The sequence below is a fragment of the Canis aureus genome, chromosome 18 (genome assembly GCF_053574225.1).
Source record: "Canis aureus isolate CA01 chromosome 18, VMU_Caureus_v.1.0, whole genome shotgun sequence".
Classification (NCBI taxonomy): Eukaryota; Metazoa; Chordata; class Mammalia; order Carnivora; family Canidae; genus Canis; species Canis aureus.
This window is the reverse complement of record NC_135628.1, coordinates 30,082,078-30,107,623: the sequence shown is the minus strand read 5'-3', so window position 1 is coordinate 30,107,623 and position 25,546 is coordinate 30,082,078. Positions and strand designations below refer to the sequence as shown.

The window sequence follows — 25,546 nt, the reverse complement described above, 5'->3', positions numbered from 1 at the left end:
AAATTCAGGATATTGTTTATCTATGTGGGAGAAATAAATAGGAATAAGGCAACAGTATAGTTTTAAAGTGACTAGTAATGTTCAGATGGTACATCTAGAAGTGTCCAAAAAGCGTTTCAGGTTCCTTTTAATTTCTTAAGGTGTACATATGGACTCTCATTTTGACTTCCAAAATCTTCTCAACAGAAGAGAACCACCCATATCCGTGATGTCATTATGGTAGGATTGGTATATTCCAAGACTCAGTAAGGTTCTTGTTTAATGGAAGCCTAGAGATCAGCTACAAGGTAGCACAACAGGAAGATCACTTAAAGCACAAGGTGACTACTAGCTTACTAAACAAAATGTTCATGAAAAGGATCACTTGTCAAAAAAAAAAAAAAATCACCCTTAAGCCAACCTTTTTTATTCCTCCAACTACCACTCACCCAACTACCTAGTTTAAACAGAGAAGAAAGATGCTAAAATTAACAGGCTTGTACTCCATAGCTGTTTCCATAGAAAAGGACATTTGTTCAGAAAATAATCAGTTCTTGATATTTTCTGAAATTTAAGCTGTCTTTTAGCTGCCTCTAAAATAGAGCTACGCGGGTAGTTTGTTATATGAAGCATAATTCCCAAGTTGTCAAATACACTGCCTCATTGGGAATTAGCCTAATAAGCCCTGAATGGAAGCTTAACAGCTCAGCACCACAGTGATTACTTGCCTCTCAAGCTAATCTGTCAAAGTATTTCCACATGTCATTGCATGGAAATCATCAGAGATACAAATCATACAATGTGGAAAAAGGAACCCCACCTCTTCTGTTTACTTTTAAAAATACATTTGAACAATACTTAGGCATACACAGAGCAGGTGCTGACGTGCATTCCTACTCACATATCTGCGTTCAAGCTAATTATGACAATATAGAAATCCTGACTATATAATTACAATTTCATTTAGCTGAGTTGTCTTTATTCCAAGACTACTTAATAAATGTTTACATAATCACATCTTTAAAGTTAATCATTGGCCATTATAAGATTTTAAATATTTTGTATTTTGACAATATCTTCCAAACCCTTTTACAGAAAATAATGCATTCAATACAGAAATCCAAGTATTTTATAAAAACCTATCCAAATTGCCCCATCACTCCAAGTACCCCTAAGAAAGGATATGTATCAAGAATAAGGCTTATATTTGATATACTCAATTTCAACTGCTGAAAATCAAAGTAGTATCATTTAACTTAAATCTAGTATGATCAGAAGTATTCTACTTGAATGTTCTTAATGTTTAATAAGCTTTATTACATTTTGAAATACCATGGTTCCTTGATCTGCTCCACTTCTTCAACTTCATTTGAGAGTAATATGGAGATTATACAAGGGTAGTAGTTTTAGATAAGCAAAACAAAAGCTTTTCATGCAGTAGCTTTTTCAACATCAGGAACACATCAAGTTTTAGCTCATTCCATAGTAGTCAGAGAATAATTCATCACCTGCCCTGGGCACTTCAACTTTTGTCAAAATAAGCCTCAACTGTCCCATTAGATAATCAGAACTCACTGAGTGCCCACAAATCAAATTGCTTCTTTAGTCTTAGGACTTAACACAATGTTTCTTTCCCTCCACTCAGATACAGAATCCAATGTCCCAGGAGCTCTTATTACCTGACCCCCACCTAACACTCAACTCTGAGCTTCCGCGCACTTTATCATGATCAAAACTAACCAACAGAAAGACAGTACAAGTTGCTGTTAGCCATTGTCAATTATACATTAAGATTCTTCATTTCAAAAGTAACATCATGGGCCACGTCATTTTTCAGAGCTTTTAAAATAGGCCCAAAATCCTTGGCACAGATTTCTAACACTGGGTTGTCAAAAAGTACATTCTTCCTGATGCACACATATTAACTTTTGACTTCTGAAGCATTCTTCAATTATTACTAAGTCTAATCCTACTGCAAAAAGCAAGGAGCACCGACACATACACTCACACACACCCATGTCAAAGTTTCTGGTTATTAAATTACACTATTTCTCTTCAGAAAAGGACTCAAAATACTTTTTAACTAAAAACTAATGCTAATCATCCTATAGGGCACGGGGCAGCCCCCACAACAGAGAGCATCTTACCCCAAAAGTCAATTGTGCCAAGGTTGAGAAACCCTGTGCCACTTCCATATTCTGATATAGGAAAAAAAAAAAAAAAAAAAAAAAGATCAGCTAGTCTACAAAAATCCCTTTTGCCTTAAATATGGGAAAAACAACCCATTATATTAAGTATAGAGGTCTCTTTTTATAAGGGATGCAGTAAAATGTACCTCGGTCACGTGTTGGTAAGTTCACAAGCTGTTTACACTCTTTAAGTATGTATGTCCATGGGTAGGACTGCCGAGTCTTGGCAAGTGATTCATTGTCTCAACTAATTTCACACAACCTTGGAAGGATGCAGGGAGGGCAGGAGCACAGGGATTTTGGAAGAAATGATGAAGTCTACTGGCAGGGAATAGCAAAGAAAAAAATCAAAGCATACAGAAGCACACGTCTTACTACCTCATGGCTTACAGTGTCCCATCAGGTTTGACCCATCCAGTTCCCTTAACGTTTTTTTTTTTTTTTCCAACATCTACTTCTTGCTTTATTTCAGTTGGCTTAAATTGACCTTCACCACTCAGCTGGATCAATACTGTAGATCTCAAACTAATTTCAAGTCCCTCAATCTCCTCCTGTACTCCACCTATCCAATCTCTAAATTTCAAGTTTTAGGTTATTTCCCCTGGGGCACGGGTGGAGGGCAAAGTGCAGGATATCAGTGGTTCCCCCTTGTCTGAAGAAGCCAATTCAAGCAGAGAGATCAGGAAAAATTAATGAATTCAGACCTACACACGATTCCAGACATGCTGAAAAAGGCAAATTTAAGTGGTTCTGTTCAGCTGAAGTTGAATACACAAGGTCTGGAATCATAGCAGAGACGGAGACGGTGTGGCATGAAAGAGATTTTGGAGAGAACATGTCAAGCGGGAGTTAAGATGGTTACATGAAAGTGCTTTGTACCAAATGAAATAATTATCTCACAAAGTTACATGTTTTAGAATTCTTTTTATACCGTATCCTAAGAACAGACAGAGACGTAAGGACAGAGAATTTATCACTGGTTGACAGGGATTAGGAAGAGAACAAAAGGTCTGAGTACCAAGCAGCACCAGGAGGCAATTCTTTGAAGTGTTAGGAAGTTCTGTATAGGTGATTGTCATCACAACAGACGTAAACACTCAAACTATATAACATGAGTATTACTATATGTCACTTTTTCAGTTAAGTAATGTGAGCATGATTGATTGCTCAGGAGTGCCCTTTCCAGTTTTCACAGAAGTTAAAGGGAATGTTTAGAGTATGGGAAGATTGATCTGGAAAGAGTGGTAAAAAATATATATAAAGACTACAGTCACAGAAGACAAGGTAGAGAGAGTTGCAGAATGAAGAACTGGTTAATAGTGTCAAAGTTAACTAAGACATTCTGTATACACTGGTGTATTATAATACAATTCATTTCTCATGTCAGCCACCTGGAGTTCACACAATCCCCACTGTTCACAACCAGACTGCCCTTTTTTTTTTAGATACCAGATACAAAAGGGGTCCTCATAACACGTATACTCCTGATCAACTGGCTCCAAGTCCAGGAGGTTCTCACAACCCCCACTAAAGTTCACTAAAACCCCTGGAACTCAAGAGAATGATTATGACTACATGTTGATTATGATTACTTATGATCACATGTTTAGGACTTAGGATATTTATCAGACTAGATAAATGAAGAAAGACCTAGTATAGGGGGGAGAACCCAGAACACAGCTTCTGTGATGCCCTTTCCCCATGGAATGATGAAGTGCCATACTGTCACAGCACTGTTCAACCAGGTAGTTCCCCTGAGCTTTGGAGTCCAAGGTTTTTATTGGGCTATCATTTTGGCTGTATGAGTAATTGAATCACTGACCATGTGTTGAATTCAGTTTCCAGCCCTATTCCTCTCCCATAGAGGTGGAGCTGATTCAAAGCCTCAGATTTCCAATCACCATTGGTAATTAGACACCATTAGTATTTCTGGTGACCAGCCTCCACCCTGAGTGAGCATTATCATAAGCTCAGGGGAGATCCAACAGGTCCAAAAAAAGAAAAAAGACAGACCCTATTACTTGGGAAATCCCAAAATATTTCATTCTGCCTTTGAGGACTCACATATAAAAGCCACTCAGCTTCCTTATTTTACAACAGACTAAAAGTACACATCTAGTTTGGGAATTGAAAAGTTATAGGTGATTTTGGACAGAATAGTCAGAAGAAGCCAGACTGCTGTGCAGTAAAGAGTCAACTTAAGATGTCAAAGAGAGAGCAGTAAATGTGACCTGTTACTGTCAGAAGTTGATTACGGAAGAGAGGACAAAAACATGATTAGAGATGCAAGAGCTTTCCTGTTGCACTGTCATTTGCAAATTCATGTTATGCTGGTAGTTTTGTGTATATAATAGCTAGCTAGCTTCGTAGTCCTAAAATGATTCTCCCACATTTCTGTGTTCCCTTATTTTACCCTTGCCAACATCTCTCTTACAATGTCCTTATTACTGCTTTTTCATCTCTCGACTTTTAATTATGCAGAAATATACAAGTAATTTGTACTTAGTAAAAAACTTGTACTTCCAGCAGTATGGCTGACAAATTATCTTACAAAACCTCTTGCTATTTAAAAGAAATCAGGAGAAATGTTATTGACAGCTCTTCCCCCCACCCCCCCAGTGTGACTTTTAAAGGTTTTTAAAAAGAAAAAAATAGGTTTTTTTTTTTTTTTTTTTTAGAACTATGACTCATTAGGTAACTTCCTAGGACTAACATCAGAGAGCCAGAATTCAAGGAAAACTGCGGAGATGCTTTGAGTTATTAAGAGGCTTTAAACAAATGAGAAGGAATGAGAAATCATATTTTGAGCCTATACTACTTGGCCAGTTAGAACTGTGGTCCTCACAAAAAAATCCATGTAACTATTTATAAGGTAGGCCAGATAAAATACAGTCACCAGTGTGGTAAGACTACAAAATAGTTTGCTATCCTGGCTTGGGAGGGGCATCTCCCTTGAGAAGTACTATCACCTAGATTTGATGGGAGTTCAGAGTTTGGCTTAACATTACCATAAGATGGATAAAATCTCAAGCCAAAAATTAACATAAGGAGATTTCAAAATGCTAAAACCCTCAGGTTCCCCAGCAGAACCAACACAAATCTCTGTACTAGAAACACATCCTCATCTCATGCCCAAAGAACTCCTACTTATAATGGCTTGCCAAACATGGGCCTATAATTTACTGATCTGAAGAATATAATTTAAATCACAAGTAGAAGTGGAGAAATGAAGAACTACAAAGAGTCACATTATCTACGATGTATTATTCATATTTAAAATACTGAGAAACAATATAAAATCCTAAGAAAAAGGAGGCCCATGACATTTTGAAGGAACCAAATCAAACTTCTAGAAAATGAAATTTTACTTTAAGAATACTTCAACAAGAGATTACATTGGGTCTTTTGTCCCTTGCTTTGGATTTATTCCTGAAATTCCTATCTAGTCACATAATAGAAACAATGCACATTATCTGTGAAAAATAAGTGAAAAATAAGTTACTTTAAAAAAAAAAAGTCAACCTCATAGACACACTATAGCTAAGATAGCTGTGTAGTAGAAAGACCAGGCACTTGCCTTATCCCTCTAACACAGCTAGGTTAACTATCAAATCATTCTGAATACCTAAGAAATGGACCTGAGTACTGATAGAACAAACTACACAACTAGAAGGAGAGAAGAGGCCACACCAAAAAACTACAAAGCCCAGACATTTAGTCTGGCGAAGAAATGTGCTGCAAGTACTGTGGAAGTGAGAGAGCCCTGGTCTCAGAGAAAGCGGACCAGAGAGAGAGGGGGGAATAGAGGGGAACACATACAGGAGAATATTGCCCCAAAGCCATTGGCTGGAAAAAAGAGAGGCTGAGTGTTCTTAAGTTTTGTACAACCAGCAGGGTTCAAAGACTGGAGGTTTCCAGAGGTCAGGATGGAACAGAGTGCAGTGCCCTGGGGTTCCAGGAGAGGAGGCAGGCCAACAACCCTGGGGTAGACAGCATGATTGGAAGAGGATTTAAGGAACAGAGAGAGACTGCTCTTCTAGCATCTGTGAGAGGTGGAGTTCACAGGAAGGCCTCTCTGGGGACAAAGGAGCCAGTGGGCACCATTTCCCACCCTCCACATAGGAGCAGAGACACCTGCCGAGGGTGGCTAACACAGACACAGGCTATTTAGCCTGTTTTGCTGCAGATCCTATGGCCCTGAACTCTAGTTTGATTGCCCTTCTCTGTAAAACCTGCATCCATCCCAATGTGGTAAGACCTTCCCTCCAGAAGACCAGCACAGCCCCCAGGCCATAGCAAGTCCCTAAACCTTGGAGTTTTAAGAGTTAGCAGGTTTGGCTGGGACAGAGCCTAAAGTTCACCACATTGTTCCAGGCAAACAACCTGGAGACAGACTGCATGAGAACAGCAATCTGAAGGATGCCTGGGATGTACAGGGGGACATTATTCACTATTCTGTGGTGCTTCCCTGAGAACAGCAAGCAAGGAGGCCCATCTCTGGGAACAAAGTTGCTGGCTGGCACCAATTCCCTCCCCAGTCCCTCAGCATAAAACCAGCTTCAGTCAACAGCAGAGCTCCAACACTGGCTGCCTAACCTGCTTACACCAAGTCTCAAGCCCCACTGTTTTGTTGCTATAGGTTCTCTCCAGGCTCAGAACAGTGGGCCCCTTCCCTAGAAGACCAGTAAAAACCCACACTCAACACGTCTTCCAACCATAAAGTTCTGCAAGGCTTCATGTGGAAGTAGCATCAGGTCTCATCTAACAAATAGACCGGAGCATACCTAGTTTAAACTCGCCACACTCTGGCCAAGGTCCAAACACTGCCCACTACAGGCAAGGAGAGCCTCCACAGATGACTAACTGAGGGACAGAGCAGCCAAAACACAGCAGCAGAGCACAGAGCATGATAAACAGTCCCTGAAGCATCAGGTCCTGGAAACTATATGACCACTTTTTCCAAAAGGCCCTTCCTTTCCAGAGCAGAAAATTTAACAAGCTTTTCTAACACAAAGAAGAGGACAGAGATCTATACAAAAATGTCAAGATGGGGACACCTAGGTGGCTCAGCGGTTTAGAGCCTGCCTTCAGCCCAGGGCATGATCCTAGAGTCCCGGGATCAAGTCCCATATTGGGATCCCTGCATGGAGTCTGCTTCTCCCTCTGCCTGAGTCTCTGCAGACCTCTCTCTCTCCCTCTCTCATGAATAAATAAATCTTTTTTAAAAATGTCAAGATGGAAGAATCCATTCCACAGAAAAAGAAGATGATGAGGACAACGAAGACATCATCACAGCCAGAAATCAAAACAGATACAAGTAATATGCCTGATGGAGAATTTAAATCAACATTCACATGGATACTTGCCAGACTTTAGAAAAACATGGAAGATATCAAGGAGACCCTTACTGAGAAAAGCTAAAACTCAGGCAGAAATGAAAACTGCAGTACTGAGATTCAAAACCAACTAGATGCAATGACCACAAGGATGGAAGAAGAAGAGGAATTAATAAGTGGTAATACAGGAGATACAATTATGGAAAATTTTAAATGAAAGAATTATAGATCATAAAACTAGATATAGGGAACTCAGCAACTTCATCAAACATAATAACTTTCATATAGGAGTCCCAGGGGGAGGAGAGAGGGAAAAGCAGCAAAAGGTTTGAGGAAATAGCTGAAGATTTCCCTGATAGGGGCAAACAGAGATTCCATCCAAGAGGAGACACAGAACTCCCATCAAAATCAACAAAAGCAGGGAAATGTCAAGACATATTATAGTTACATTTGCAAAATGCACTGATTAAAAAAAAAAAATCCTAAAATCAGCAAGACAAAACAAGTCCCTAACTTGCAAGGGAAGACCCATAAGACTAGCTTTAGATCTCTACACAGAAATTGAGCAAGCCAGAAGAGAATGGAATGATATATTCAATATGCTGAATGCGAAGAATCCACAGCCAAGAACATTCTACCCAGCAAAGCCGTCATTCAGAACAGAAGGAGAGATAAAGAGTCTCCCAGACACACAAAACTAAAGGAGTTCGTGAACACTAAACCAGCCCTTCAAGAAATATGAATGGGGACTCTGAGTGGGAAAGGAAGACTAAAAGTGACAAAGAGTAAAAAGGAATAAAGAAAATCTCCAAGTAACAAAACAAGTAATAAAATGGCAGTGAATTCTTATCAATCACAATTACTCTGGTTGTAAATGAACTAAACATTCCAATCAAAAAATATAGAATGGTTTAAAACACCAAAATACATCTATATGCTGCCTACCAGACACTCACTTTAGACCTGAAGATACCTGCAGATTGAAAATGAGGGGATGGAGAACCATTTATCATGCAAACAGACGTCAAAATAAAGCCAGAGTAGGCATACTTTTATCAGACAAACTAGCCTTAAGCCAAAAACTATAACAAGAGATGAAGAAAGACACTATTGTAATAAAGGGCACTACCCAACAAGGAAACCTAACAATTGTAAATATTTATGCCCCCAACATGGAAGCACCCAAGTATATAAAACAACAAGGGACGCCTGATGCCTGAGTGGTTCAATGGTTGAGCGTCTGCCTTTGGCTCAGGGCATGATCCTGGAGTTTCCGTATTGAGTCCCACACTGGGCTCCCTGCAGGGAGCCTGCTTCTCCCTCTGCCTATGTCTCTACCTTGTCTCTGTGTCTCTCAGGAATAAATAAATAAAATCCTTATAAAAAAATTGATAAATCCTAGCCAGACTTATCAAAAAAAAGGACTGAAGTAAAAACAGAAACAACCAACATCACAGAAATACATATGATTTTAACAAAAAATGAAATTATATGCCAACAAATCATATAATCTGTAAGAAATAGGTAAATTCCCAGAAACATATAAACTACCAAAAATGGAAGAAATAGATAAATTCCAAGAAACATACAAACTACCAAACTGAAACAGAAATAGAAACTTAAAAAAATAGAAAACTTGAACAGACCAATAACAAGGAAAGAAGTTGAATCAGGAATCAAAAATCTCCCAACAAACAAAAACCGATGGCCAGCTGGCTTCATAGAGGAATTCTACCAAACTTTCAAAGAAGAGTTAATACCTAGTCTTCTCAAACTGCTCCAAAAGACAGAAAATGAAGACTTCCAAACTATGAGGCCAGCATTACCCTGACTCCAAAACCAAAGACTTCTCTAAAAGAGAACTACAGGCCAATATCCGTGATGAACATGGATGCAAAAAATACTCAATAAAGTACTAGCAAATCAAATCCAAGAGTACATTGTAAGAATCATTCACCACAAGTGGGACTTATTTTCAGGCTGCAATGATGGTTCGATATTCACCTATCAATAATCCACCCATTAATAAGGAAGAGTAATAATCCCATGATCCTCTCAATAAATGCAGAAAAAGATCTGATAAAGCACAACCTCCATTCATGACAAAAACACTCAACAAAGTAGGGTTAGAGGGAATATACCTCAACATCATAAAGATCATATATGAAAAACCCACAGCTAATGTCATTCTCAGAGAAAAACTGAGAGCTTTTCCCATATAGTAAGGAACAAGATGGGAATGTCTATACCACTGTTACTTAACATACTACTTCAAATCCTAAGCTCAGTAATTGGGTAACAAAAAGAAATAAAAGGCATCCAAATTGGCAAGAAAGAAGTCAAACTTCCACTATTTGCAGATGACAGGATACTCTATATGGAAAACCCAAAAGATTCCATCAAAAAAACTGCAAGACTTGGGGGGATCCCTGGGTGGCTCAGTGGTAGAGCACGTGCCTTTGACCCGGGGCGTGATCCTGGAGTCCCAGGATTGAGTCCCGCGATGGGCTCCCGACATAGAGTCTGCTTCTCCCTCTGCCTGTGTCTCCGCCTCTCTCTCTCTCTACATCATAAATAATTAATAAATAAATAAATAAATAAATAAATAAATCTTTAAAAAAAACTGCAAGACCTGATAATGCAAAATCAGCATAGTCAGAGGATACCAAAAAAAAACAAAAAACAAAAAAAAATACCCCACCCAACTTAGAGAAATATATTACATCTCTATACACCAATTAATGAAGCAGCAGAAAGAAAAAAAAAAATCGAGGAACACACCAATCTCATTTACAATGGCACCAAAAACCATAAGATACATAGGAATAAAGCTAACCAAGAGGTAAAAGACTTAAAACTACAAACACTGATCAGAAACGTCCAGATGACACAAAGAAATGGAAAATGGAAAAATACTGTATGCTCATGGGCTGAAGAACATATACTGTTCAAATGTTATTTCCCAAAGCTATCTACACAATTAATACAATTCCTATCATAGTACCATCAGTATTTTTCACAGAGATAGGAGAAACACTTCCAAAATTTGTATGGGAACCATAAAAGACCCTGAATAGCCAAAGTAATCTGGAAAAAGAAATGCAAAACTGGAGGCATCACAATTCCAGACTTCAAGATTTCTTACAAAGCCGTAGTCATCAAGACAACATAGTACTGGGCACAAAAACAGAAACATACATCAATGGATCAAAATAGATAACCCAGAAATGGATCCACAACTATATGGTCAACTAATCTTCAACAAAACAGGAAAGAATATTCTAGTGGAAAAAAGTCTCTTCAACAAGTGATGTTGGGAAAACTAGACAGCCACCTGCAGAAGAATGAAACAGGACCATTTTCTTACACCACACACAATAATACACTTAAAATGGATGAAAGACCTAAATGCAAGACAGGAAACCACAAAAATCCTCGAGTAGAACACAGGTAGTAACCTCTGACAACAGCCACAGCAACTTCCTACTAGATAGGTCTCTTGAGGGATAAGGGAAACAAGAGCAGTAATGAACTACTCGGACATCATCAAGACAACAATCTTCTACACAGCAAAGGATCAACAAAACTAAAAGTCAATCTATGGAATGTAAGAAGATATCTGCAAATGTTATCTGATTAAGGGTTAACACCCAAAATATACAAAGAACTTAAATTCAACACCCAAAATTAAATAATCCAGGTTAAGAAATGGGCAGAAGACATGAACAGAGTTTGTCCAAAGACAACATTCAGATGGTAACAGACACATGAAAAATGCTCAGTATTGCTCATCGCCAGGCAAATACCTTTCAAAACTACAATGATACCACCTCACTCCAGTCAGAATGACTAAAATTAACAATACAGGAAACAAGAGATGTTGGCAAGGATACAGGGCAAGGGGAGCCCTCTTACAGTGTTGATAGGAATGCAAACTGGTGCAGCTACTCTGAAGAAGAGTATGGAGGTTCCTCAAATGTTAAAAGAAGTACCCTATGATCCAGCATTTGCAATACTCGGTATTTGCCAAAAGAATACCAAAATACAGATTTGAAGGGACACATGCAACCTGATGTTTATAGCCACATTATCAATAATAGCCAAATTATGAAGACAGCTCAAATGTCTATTGATTGATGAATGGATGAAGATGTGATATATATGTGCAATGGAATAGAACTCAATGAAGAATGAAGTCTTGCCATTTTCAATGACACGGGTGGAACTAGAGAGTAATTATAATGTCAAGCAAATTAAGTCAGAGGAAGTCCAATACCATATGATTTCACTCATATGTGCAATTAAAGAAACAAAACAGATGAACATATGGTAGGGGGTGGGAAGGAAAGCCTCCTAACTACCAAGAATAAGCTTAGGGTTACTGGAGAAGGGTTAAGGGATAGGAAATGGGTTAAGGGGGGGGTGATAGGGATTAAGGAAGGCACTTGTAGTGATGAGCACTGGGTGTTACATGTAAGTGATGAATCATTAAATTCTACACCTGAAACTAATATTACACTGTATGTTAACTGGAATTTAAATAAAAACTTGAATAAAATAAAAATAAGATCAGCCTAACAGAAAAGGCAATTAACTTTAAAGGGATACAGTTAGACTGGTAAAGAATACTATTATACTGGTCAACAGATTTCTCACAAGCCAAAATAACGCCAGTACACAATGATATATTTTCTAAGTAATGGGGAAGAAAAAAGTTATCAACTTAGAAATTTATATCATAGAAAATGATCATCAAGTGCTATGCAGAAATAACCCTGAAAGTCTTTACCTGCTAGCTCTAGTGAACTCCTGGCCCTTCCATGGAATTCAGAAATGAAACTTATAGAGGTAAAATATCCAGGGTCCTGATGACAGTTCTGAGCTCCTGTATGCAAATAACTCAATTGTCAACCTTAACTTGGGACATCTTACTACTTTGAGGTAATCTATCTTCAATGTGAGAATGTTTTTAAACCATGAAGTTAAAATTTCTGTTTCCTTTAACATGTATGCCCTCCAAGGGGCTTACTCAGTATCTACCTTATCCAGGAAAGGATTTATCTGAAAGGGGCCTTTGGGTAAGGCAAACTAAGAGCTAAGAGAACAAAAAATCCATTAAGAATCTATACAACAAAAAATAACATAAAAAAATAATAAAATAATAACCTATACAACATAATTTAAGAGAACAAAAGAGAATTAGTTCATAAGAATTCATGGAAAATAAGTGGTTTAGTGGCTTTAAGGTTAATCTTCACTATTTTCTTGCCTATCTTTCAGACCAGTTGTCTTCAATTTAACGCCCAGAGATTAAGAAGGGGTCATTACTTTCCACTAGGACAGGAACTTTACTAGTTCAAATTTCCACTTACATTTTTATGATTAGAATTTAGAACAGTGTGATTATGTTGGCATGAAGCAGTACCTGGATTACCTAAGGCTGTTAGGTAACTATCCTACACTTTATAATTTAGGATAACCAGGAGATTCAGTTTAAGACTATATATTGTTTAGAACCAATCCTTCTAGAATAGCCTAACGTAGCCTTCCATTGCCTTTGAGCAATTTTACAACTTTCCCAAGTTACATGTACCTGACAGCAATGCAAAAATAATTCTTGCCTGTCAAGATGCAAATAAACTCTACAAGGTGGAGGTTTGATACCTCTCACATAGGAGAGGAAAACAAACAGTTTTGCCTGTGTGAATTCATTTCAGTATTGCTTTATTTCACTAAAATTTGTGCCTCTCTGGATTGTAACATGTGCCTGGTTCCTTCAATATGTTAAGGATTTCACATATCTGTATGAAACTCATTTTCTGCTTTCTTGAAAATCATTCCCTATGACATTTCTACAAGACACCAGAAGCTTCAAAATAAATTGTGAAAATTCCACTTAAAACTAGCTTTTCAATGCAAAGTTGAGATTTCATTAAAATATTATGTAGGATTTAATCATGTTCCATAAAAGTTATTCTGATTAACATTAATTATAAAGACAGTCAAGGAATTCCAATCAATCTGCTGCAACAAGTCATTAATTGCTATCCATGTTAATGTTTTACTTAGTCACCTGTTAAACTAGGATATCTTGGCTTATTAACTGCAGCAGTAAGAGTCCTCTTAGTTTCAGACCTACCACTAAAAGTATCACTTGGTGCACCATCTTAGAAATAAGATATCAAAAAAAAAAAAAAAAAAAAAAAAAAATTCCAAACGTGTAATTTCTATAGTCAGCTTGATTATCTATGTTACCTTTTGGAAAAATGTCAAAGACCCCTAATTATACTCACTGGGAACTCTAATTTTTAAATTATCTGCCCCAAATATCTAGTCCTCCCTAGGAACTTCTTCAAATTTGTCAAGTTTCACTTTAATTCCTGAAAGTTCTAAATCCTGCGCTCTTTCATTCCTCCTCATGCTACTTCTAACTGATTACCTCTACTGCAGCTGAGAAGTCTGGACAATAGGAAGGGGTTAAAGAAGTATGGGAGCCCTGATCAAGTTTTTAGGTTAGCCAACTTACCTCTATCACAATTTTCACTCCATCAATATATCTTTTTTAAAATATATGAAAGAAAAATGTTTTGTTTGATTTGTGGAATTCTTTTACAGCTTTAAAAGCAATTGATGTTTAAGGAAGAGGAGATGGAAGGTGCAACAATTTCCTGACAAAGAGATTACAGTTACATACAGGTAACTGAAGAGAAATCACATGAGATCTTTTCCAGATGGGTTTTTTTTAACTCACCACCCACATGGCAAAGAAGGCTTAGAGGACTCCTTCCATATCTCTACAATCCTAGGTGCTGTAATTCTTAATACCTTTTCATTTTTAAGTAGTTCGAACTCTGAGTAGTTAACATCTAATATCCAACCCTAAAAATAGCGCAAGTACAAGGAAAAGGGACTCAAAGAGGTTGTCCAAGTTACCTATGTATCACTAATTAAAAAACCTGAGAACTAGGCCTATGCATGTCCCCCTCCACAACCTATTGCTATTATGCTATACAAAGGATGTATAGCGACTTTCACTCAGTCTCACGTTTTATCTATAAATCTATTATGTTATTTTTAGGATTTTATCCAGTAATCTAAGAACAGAACAAAGATACTCTAAAGACTACAATATGTCTTTTGTTATCCTTTGTTCTTCCGGTTAATTAGAACACAGAATTCTGCGTCATCTTAAAACATTTTACTTTAAAGAGTGTGAAAAGCTTACTTGGCTGTTTGCGCTGAAAAGCAAACCATCTTCAAAAAGTCAAAACACAATTTGGGTGTGATGACCCAGATTTCTGATAATTATGCACATACCTTACTTCAGAGTTCTCTTAGGAGGTATCTCTAGGTAAAGTGCACAATGCTTCTCTGAATGTACCCATCAGGGTACATTCAGAGCCATATTCTGAAGATTTTACATTCTCCTCCAAAAATCTCATGTTATGTTGAGGGACTACAAATATAAACTCTAATATAGTCTCATAATACAATACTTGAGGCTTCCTAAAAAAATTTAGCGTCACGTCTTTTACTCATCATGCCCGTTGTAAACTGACATTTGACGAAGATTTCATCAACATCCAGGAAGTGAACATTTGCTATAGCATTTGTGTCTTCTATCCATTTTCAGAAGTATAGCCACTTACCCCATGTTCCTTAGCAGCTGTGACAACTTTAAGAAGAACATCTTCCTCAACAAAGGGTCTCACAGCATCATGAATTATCACAACTTCTGGCTTAGAGAGCTTAGAGTCAGGCTGGTCTTCTGCTAGGGCTTTTAGTCCATTGAAAATTGACCTGTGGCGGGTCACTCCAGCTGCAACCAGGGAGATGCGCTGATGCTGGTACTTCTGAATGATACCCTTCATTGCTTCCATGTTCTCTCCAGTGACTGCCACAACAATGTCCTTTATCCAACATACGCTGAAAGAGAAGTGTACACTGAACATAAATTGGGCCTTACACAATTTAAGCTAGTACCAAACTGTATTAGGAAGTCCTACTTTTAACTTCTCAGGGATGTTGAAAACTGAAAGTAAATCAGTCTTATGAATTTTATCAGGTCTTGTAAAGAGGTTGATAATCAATGAATATTTCATATCCTACATAGTAACAGATATAATGTTTTATAGTCCACAGTGAGATTACATCTAGATATTGTACAATAGATAATCTAATTCAAACTTAGTTACTCAGGGATCTATCAGGACACTGAGAAAAAATAATGCAGTAATAGGCCTTTAAATGGATTTCTTCTGGGCAGCCCTGCCTGGTGGCTCAGTGGTTTAGCGCCACCTTCAGCCCAGGCCGTGATCCTGGAGTCCCGGGATCAAGTCCCACATCGGGCTCCCTGCATGGAGCCTCCTTCTCCCTCTGCCTGTGTCTCTGTCTCTGTCCCAATCTCTCTCTTTCTCTGTGTCTCTCATGAATAAATAAATAAAATCTTTTTAAAAAAATTGATTTCTTCAAAATAATTTGTTCAATAGAGTACAAACAATTTGAAGCAGTTTTGAATACCAAAAGTTCTCTCTCAAGAAATCCAATGAATTGCTAAAAAAAAAAAAAAAAAAACAACCAACCAACCCACCTGGGTCACTTATCTAACATAAACTGTGCCTACATCGAAGTGAAACATAGCTTCAATAGGTCAATGAATATTGTATAAATTTATAAGTAAGGCTCAAAATATAACGATAAACCTTACAAAATTAAAGAATTAACCTACTGAGTCATACATAGTATTGAGCAATTTTTCTGTTGTAAAACGTTTTCCTAAAGACTTACTGAGATATTGCTTTGCACAGTTCACACCATTGAGTGGCAACTGCATTAAATCTTGGTAGACTTCTCTTGAACACCAGTGCTAACAGAGCTTAATGTCATTAAACTCTATGTTCCACAGCCAACAGGACCAAACCAGGCAAACTGTCTCTAACCCACGCTATCAACTCTAAATAAAGATCACTTTAAAATTTAAAGGAACTCAAAAAAAAATTTTTTTAGAACTCTTAGCCCATGAGATACTCCATGTTCATGTTAGATAGTTCAAGTCTTATGCACATTTTTACAGACATGGAAAAGTCTGAAAATTACTTAGTGAAATTTACTTTGTTAATATGAACATTCAGTTGATTTACTCAATTGTTAATCACCAATCTTCTGTTATTGAACCAACCCTTTCCATGATCCAAAACCCCATTCTGCCTGTGGCTACAACAGTACACAGATGAACACTAAGAGCTACTTTATAAGCACATGGTCTTTTCATTTTAAGTCCATTCCTTTACTAAGTGTTTATTGCATATTGAATAAATGATCATCATTGAGTACACAATGAAAATAAGTACTGCCTTTGCAGAGCTTCCAGATCAAAGAACACTGAGGAACAAGTTCAAGCTGTAATCAAGTGCTATGAAGAAATCCAGGCTCCAGGATTGCAGACAAGTTGATTATTTGACCGGCAAAGGGAAGGCCAAGATGATACTCCTTAAGGACACAAAATTTGCTATAGGATCCAGATGATGAGTGGCAGGGGGGGAAAGGGCAGGGGGTATGAAGGGCCGGTGTAAGCCAAGGCCATCGCAAGGTCCTGAGGGCCAGAGGGCAAGGGGAGAAGAGCCTATGTAGTGGCCGGAGGTCCAGGCAAGAGCCAAACTGGGCTAAAAAAAGCTTTGCACAGAGACATTTACACCAAAAAATAATAATAAAAAAGAAATGCTCACCTACTCAAATGTTCTAGGCATTGTTTTAGGAGACTGAGGCCCCTAAAAAAGGACCACTTCCTAATTCCCCAAACCTGTAAAGGTCTAACCCCACATGCAGAAGGAACTTTAGAGAAATGATTAAGTTAAGGATCTTGAGCTAGAAGAATCATTCTGGACTCTCTGGGTAGGTCTAAGACAATTACAGGAGTCCTTACAAATGAACAAAAGGCAGAAGAGTCAAAGCAGGAGAGGAGTTAACAGAAGCAGTGGTCAATGTGATACAGTAGCTCAAGTCCAGGAATCCAAGTGACCTTCAGAAACTAGAAAGTGGCAAGTAAACATACTGTCTCTAGAGCTTCCATAATGAATGTAGCATTGCCAACACCTTTTTATTTTAGCCCAGTGAAACCTATTTCAAACTTCTGACTTCCAGAAGTTTAAGGTAATAAATTCATGTTGCTTTAAGCTACTCGGTTGATAGACTTTTTTTTTTTTTAATAGCATTAGTAAACTAATTTCGAAACATCAATTTTACTCTTGTTGCAAGGTGGAGAAGTGGTTTAGTAGAGAGAAAGGATGCAGATAGACCAGATAGGAGGAAGCTGCTGCTGCTGCATTCTGGGCAATACAGTCATTGTAGCCTGGCTACAAAATGGAGCTTGTAGGTGGCATTTAAGAGATAAATCAGAGGTAATAACCTAGTAAGATGGGGGGAAAAATCAATTATGACAGAATATAAAATAGCTCTAACATCGATTAAGCATTTACAATGGGTTAAGCCTTAGTCATGCTCTAAACTCCTGTAATCCCCCTGCGCCACTGTCTCTTAAGTGCTAAACAATTAAGATGTGATATATACATCATACTTAGTTTTCCTACACTACCATCTTAGACCACAATGCACTCCAAGTAGTTTTACCATTCTTCATCAAAAGAAGACATTCCTCTTCTTGAAGATAGGTTCCATGATAGCAGGGACAATGTCTGTTTTGCCCACTGCTTTTCACCTAGTACCTAATCAACACCAATTTGCTGAGTCAACAACCTTGGTCAGTCTTCTCTACCTCTAACAGTGTAATAACATCTGACAACACAGCCTTGTCTCAAGGGTTATGAAAACACAAGAAGCTCTTCATTAACCTGTTTAGCTATAAAAACTCAGTTATGAGTAGAACCTTCCCTATATAATGTGGTTTGGAGTCATTTGACTCCTTACCTTCATTTCTAGAACTTTAGGCTGCTGGAGGACTGGTATTACTTATGGTTTGTTAGACACTAGGGGGTAGTTTTAAACATGAATAAGCTAAGACAATGCAGTAATATTCACAGAATACCTGAGGAAAAGATATGCATTATTACATGCAGGCAATAAAAAGCATTAGGGAATAAGACTCAATGTGGGATGCTCTTGGTTTTATATCCCATCCATCCCCCATTCTTTTCATTGCAAAGGTAATTGATCACAGCATACTTAGCAGTGTAGAGTTTATACTCAAAGCCTCCCTGCAAGCAACAAGTGACAGTTTGTGTCCCCTAAATGCCAAGCTTCCCAAGGTTCTGTCTTCACTGACACAGCTGTGACCAAGGCACTCATCTCCTCCATTATTTATTGCATCATCCTCTTAGCTGGTCTCCTTCTCATCGTATTCCAGCACAATCCATTCTCACCACTTCTGAAGGATTTTTCTCACATGCAAACCTAAGGTCAGCCCCCGCTAGTTCTTGAGCTGGGCACTTCGAGATCTGAACGAAGCCCACTTGTCCCTAGACCACTTCAGTTCTTCCACACCACTCTCACTCTACTGAGGGCATCTTCCCACACACCCAGGTCTTCACTTCTGCTACTCTGCTTCCCAACCCACCTATCATCTACCTTGGGTAGGGAGGAAAGTAGGAGACAGTCCCCCTTGCTCAGTTGTTGGTTCAGATATAGCTTACCCTGTGAAACTTTACTAGATATTCTAGGGGCAGCATCCCCATTCTGCACTTGCAGAGTTCTCTTATTGCTACAGAGACTTATCATCATACTACATGGTCCTCCTTTTCTATCTCCCTCGCTAAGCTGCCAACTCATAGAAGGCTACATCTATACCTCAGAGCTTGGCACATTCTAAAGCAAGTAGTATTAGCATTATTAACAGCAAAGAAGATTGATGGTTTGCTAGGTGACACATATTGAATGCTTTCCTGCAAGATCTCCCATCAGATTGTATGACATCACTATTATCAGCACTTTATAGGTGACATGGAAGCAATGAACTGCCCATGAGATCACACTTAGAAAATGAAAGGATGTGAGTGGACCCAAGTCTGATTTTCGAACACATAGTTACCCTCTGCAAATGTATTAACAGTCTCTGAGAAGGATGTGGTAAAATCTAGAAGCAAGAGGAGCATGTCCATATCCACTGTGTCTCCAGAACTTCATTTATCTTACTAGTGATGAACCATATAATATTGCTGCATTTGTGGTCAAAATGTCAAGCTTCCTGTAATTTTTTTATAATTCAAGCAAAAATAAACATCTAATATTTTCCAGGCAGTATGCTAGACATTTGTGATATAATAATGAACCAAAACTGGCATAATTTCTGACCTCGCAGACCATATACTAATATCTTAAATGAATACATGAATTGAGAAGACTTAAATAATTAGACAGGGATAAATTATTAGTTTAAGTGTTTAAGCCTTTTCTCCAGTCATGGATTCATTTAATATATTTGACATAATGGCCTGTGATTCATTTGAGTGTGAAGAATTTTTTTTTAAGATTTTATTTATTTATTCATGAAAGACACAGAGGGAGGCAGAGGGAGAAGCAGGCTCCATGCAGGGAGCCCAATGTGGGACTCGATCCCAGGACCACAGAATCATACCCTGAGCTGAAGGCAGATGCTCAATCACTGAGCCACCCAGGCATCCCGAGTGTGAAGAATTATTAACAGTGATCAAATATACTTCAGTTTGTTGATAATTACATGATACCAAAGTTTTGGATTTCTTTTTTTTGAGAAACTTTAAGTACATGCTCAACTAAATCAGTAGAGAGGACTCTTCTATAGTCAGGAGCTTAATCAGTACCCTAATCTATTCTTCTCTTTTCAGAGTGTATTTTACCAGAAAAATAACTTAAAAGTAACTTTTCAAGACCTCATGTTGCTATTTTTCCTTAACAAATACTTTCAATTAAATATTAATATTGAATAATTAAGAGGGAAAAAGACAAGACACTGCTAGACTAAATAGTTATTCAAATATCTGCACAGTGAGTCAATGAATTAATGAACTCCCAAAGATAAATCCCAATTTTACTAGAATTCCTTCAAAGAGCTATAAAATAAGTTCCAAACAAAGCCAGTCAAAATAGATACAATTAGGGCAGCCCCCATGGTGCAGTGGTTTAGCGCCGCCACTGGGAGATCCAGGATTGAGTCCCACGTCGGGCTCCCTGCTTCTCCCTTTGCCTGTGTCTCTGCCTCTACTCGCTCTCTCTCTCTCGCTCTCTATGAATAAATAAATAAGTAAAAAATATCTTTAAAAAATTATGTTAAAAATAGATATAATTATATATACCCATGGCCTTTGACTATTTTCAAAAGTTATAGAAGACTCCAAAGAACAAAGTGTCTTAAACTGGTTTCTTTCTCACACTGTAGATCAAGGCCTATTAGCATGTCAATTTAGTGATTTTTAGATTAACATTTCTGGGTAAATGAAATAGAAATTAATTTAACAGTAAAGTTAGAATCCATAACAAGTAGCAAGGATAGGTCTTCTTGAAATTCTTTCAAAAATGTCCACGTGTGCATATAAGTACATGTTTAATGGAATCCTCATGCTAAACATTTTTAAACAAGTCACAATGAAAAATTTTAGAATACATGGATTTAGACCACTCTTATGAGAGAACATTGTTACACTATTTTGTTCAGCAACCAAGAGTATTCCCAGCACTTACAAGCCTTTTTAAGTACTGTTTATATTTTAAAGGATTTATTCACATTCTTTTCTAGTTATAGAATTAAGAGCCTTTTACAGTATTAAAGTTTAATGATGTAAAATCATGGGACTGAGAAAAACCTTAACTACCTCACGCAGTGCCTACTTAACAAATATTTGCTGAATAAATGAATCTGGTTGACCTCCTTAGCTGAAGGCAAGGAGGCACTAAACTCCTGTAGCCACATTTTATCAAGATCTCCTATATCCTTCCCACCACATTTCATAGGCAATTACAAGGCTACCCTCAAGCTCTATTACACATATAGACAATGAGGAAAAATTTCTCCTATCTTCCCCCCACGATGTAAAAAAATCACTTAGAGTATTCTGCTTGAGCAGCTTAATATGATCAGTTGGAAACAGAAGATTTAAACAAATGCTTTTTAAACAGAAAATCAGGTCCTATTACTACCCTATCTAAAGGGCTCTTACTAGGCTGCGGAAGTTTGGCTCCAAGGGTCAATGGCAGCTGTGGCGATTGCCATGATAATTTTCATGGAGATTAGGCCTGTGGGTTGTACTGTGGCCAGAATTAATAAATTTACATCCCTCCATATTCATTCTGGTATTTTAGCAGCAAAGTATTAAGTTGATGTGCAAGGGCTGGCTCCCAATTGCCCTCACAAGGTCAGGTCTCCATATCATGACCGATAAGGGATTCCCAGTTGTCAAATCCAACCTACCAGTCCTAATCTCTTCTTGAAGGAGCCTGATGGGGTTCTTTCTGCTGGGAATTTAACACAAATATCTAATCATCTGACCTACACAAAACACAGTCCTATTTTTAATGAATATAGGCCAATTGCCTGCTTCCCTTGACTCAGATTTGACCCTTAGTGAAGCATTAAGCTAATTTTTTAACCTCAAATTCATGTATTTGAACACTCATTCAACTATAAACATTGTAAGTGCCTCTTTCTGAATCCTTCATCCAATTAGTCACTAAAACCTATCAATTCCTGTCAAAGCTTCCTGCCTTCACTACTCCATTCCAATTTTCAGCTCAATTCCAGCAATCAATATTGCTCATTTACATTAACATTTATGTATTTATTTCTATCCTATCTTGTTTAAATAGTATTTGCAGGGGTTTTTAGAAAGAGTAGCAGAACAAGTACACAAGAAAGCAAAAATTAGAGACAATCCAGTAAGTCAGAAAATCTAATAAAGCCATGAGTTCATACACTTAAATGTATACACTGATCAGCAGGGAAAATGGTGGAGTAGGAGGACCCTAAGCTCACCTCACCCACGAATAGAACTAGATAACCACCCAATCAGTGTGAAAAAAACCATGAAATGACTAGAAGACTGGCAGAACAAACCCCACAACTAAAAGTAGGGACGAGGCCACAGTGAAGGAAGAAGGGTCAAAAGGCAGTCTGAGAGCAAAAGGGACCCTGCGACCTACGGTGGGGAGGGAGCTGGTGGCACCGAGAAAGGCAGAAAACAGATGTTCATACCAGAAGCTCATGTATCAGGAGAACCACTCTCTTTACTGTTTGCCTCTCAATATGAGAGGAGCCAAATTTCTTGAGTTCTTAAAACCAGTGGGACTTCAAGCCTGGAATTTTTTAAATCCTCAGGGTCCCCTCTGGGAGAGCCCAGAAGACTTTAGCCAGGAAGTCTCAGCCCTTAAAAGGACAGCAGGACCAACAACCCACGCAGATGCACTATAGAACCAGCAGTTTGAAAAATACTGGGGGTAAACTAAGGCAGGGTGGTTTGCTCACTTCCAAGCACAGCCTAGAGAGACAGGGATCACGAGGATACACCTGCAAGAACAAAGAAGTCAGCAGGTACCATTGCCTTCCCTTACCCCATAGCATCAACAATGGCACCTGTGAGAACCGGCCAAAGCAGACACTCCTACATTGCTTGCAGGAAGCCCCACCGCATCATGCCACTCCCACACCACTCAGTGGATCCAGCCCTTCCCAGTTACTCTTACCTCACTACCACTATGGCAGCCCCTCCCCCAGAACACCAGTGCAAAGCCCGCCAACACCACAACTCTCAACTTGCGCTTTTGCAGAACTGCAGTTCCCTCCGTGGCAGGGACATTTCTCAATTCTCAAGCAGACCACTGCCTACCTTGCTGCCCACAACAGACAGAGACAGTAGATACCACTGCCTACCTTGCTGCCCACAACAGACAGAGACAGTAGATAAAAAGAACGATGTGACAACAATGGAACTGAAGGAAAAAGAGGCTAAGACTCAACAGCAGAGCACACCCAACACACATAGGAGACAATCCCTGAAGCATCAGGACCTGGATAACAGGAGACACTGCATGGAAGGGCACTCTAAGACCTCATAATAAGGCTACTGTAGTACAGAGAAACATTTCCCAAATTAAGAACAGGACCTAACCCCAACAAGAGACCACACCAAAACAGACTGAAGTAATAGAACTGATAGAAAATTTAAAGTATGATGGTAAAGATAATCACTGGCCTTGAGAAAGTAGTGGTGGACATCAGTGAGACTCTTAGAGATTAAAAAAAAATCAGATCAAGAACAAAGAGAAATTAAAAATACACTTGGACTAAATAGACTAGCTGAAACAGAGAAACTACTGAACAACCTGGAAGAGTAATGGGGCATAAATATCCAATCTGAGCAAAGTAGAAGAGAATCATGCAAATTGAGAATAGTCTTAGGGAACTCAGTAACACCAAGCATAACACCTGCATTATAGGGATCTCAGAAAAAAGAGATAAGGGGGTAGAAAATTTAAAGAACTAATAGCTGAAAACTTACCTTTCTGAAAAACATCCAGATCCAAGAGGCACAGAGATCCTTGTCCAACCAAAAAAATTCAACACAAGGAGATACACACCAAGACATAGAGAAATTAAAATGGCAAAAAGTAGTCAAAAGAAAAAAATTTTAAAGCAGCTAAGGAAGAAAGTTACGGGGATCCCTGGGTGGCTCAGCAGTTTAGCGCCTGCCTTTGGCTCAGGGCGCAATCCTGGAGTCCTGGGATCGAGTCCCACATCGGGCTCCCAGCATAGAGCCTGCTTCTCCCTCCTCTGGTGTCTCTGCCTCTCTCTCTCTCTCTCTCTATCATAAATAAATAACAAATAAATAAATAAATAAATACTCTATCTATCTATCTATAAAAAAAAAAGAAGAAGAAGAAGAAAGTTACACGTAAGGAAAATCCCTTAAGGCTATCAGGAGATTTTTCAGCACAAACTTCACAGGCCAGAAGAAAGTAGCAAGATATATTCAGTGGGAAGGGAAAAATCTGCAACCAACAATCGTCTAAGAAGGCTATCATTCATAATAAAAGAGTTTAGACAAAAACTAAAGCAGTTCATGACAACTAAACCAGCCCTACAGGAAGGAATAAAAGGGACTCCAGGTGGAAAGGAAGACTGAAAGTTAATAAAAAAAAAAAAAAAAAGCAATAAAAATAATTTACTATAGTAAGTCAGTCAAGGGATTCATAAATGGATGTAAGATATGGCACTATATACCTACAACATGGGAGAAAAGGAGTAAAAAATGGAGTTATACTTAAGTGACCAATCACTTCATTTGGACTGCTATACACAGATGTTATACGCAAATCTACTGGTAAGCACAATTCAAAAAGAGGCAAGATGCAAGCAAAGAAAAAAGAGAAAGGGATCCAAGTATATCACCAATGAAAGCCAACAAACCATGAAAGATAGGAAGAAAAATATCAAAATCTATAGTAACAACCACAAAACAAATAACAAAATGGTAATAAATATGCATCTACCAGTATTTACCTTAAATGTGAATGGACTAAAGAAAAAAAAAATCCATCCAAATTGGTAAGGAAGTAGTAAAACTATTTGCAGATGACACATTATATACAGAAAACACTCAAGATTCCACCAAAAATCTATTAGAACTGAAAAATGAATTCAGTAAAGTCAAAGGACACAAAAATCAATGTACAGAAATAGGTTGTATTCCTATACACTAATAATGAAGCAGCAGAAAATGAAACAGTCCCATCTACAACTGCACCAAAAACAAGAAAATATCTAGGAATAAACAAAGAGGTCAAAGACCTATGCTCTGAAAAAATACTGATTAAACAAATTCAAATTAACAGAAAAAAATGGGAAGACGACATTCCTGTGTTCATAGATTGGCAGAACAAATATTGTTAAAATGTCTCTATTAGCCAAAGCCATCTACAGATTTAATGCAATTTCTATCAAAATACCAACAGCATTTTTCACAGATCTAGAACAAACAATCTCAAATTTGTATGGAGCAAAAAAAGACCCCAAAGAGCCAATGCAATCTTGAAAAACAAAACTGGAGGTATCACAACTCCAGA

The 25,546-nt window shown here is 38.1% G+C and overlaps 1 protein-coding gene across 19 annotated transcripts in view; it reads right to left on the bottom strand.

Annotated features, from left to right (window-relative positions):
- The window catches only part of CRPPA (CDP-L-ribitol pyrophosphorylase A), a 340,908-nt gene that overhangs the window by 309,571 nt on the left and 5,791 nt on the right, over positions 1-25,546 (bottom strand). For 18 of the 19 annotated variants that reach the window (XR_013356810.1, XM_077856701.1, XM_077856693.1 and 15 more), the window contains one exon: positions 15,154-15,430. Coding sequence is in view for 18 of the 19 variants with exons in the window: in XM_077856701.1 (XP_077712827.1) it covers positions 15,154-15,430 (277 nt within the window). In the remaining variant the exon portion in view is untranslated. Of the gene's footprint in view, positions 1-15,153; positions 15,431-23,982; positions 24,131-25,546 lie in introns of those variants that run through there. The other variant, XM_077856699.1, reaches the window with a different exon arrangement.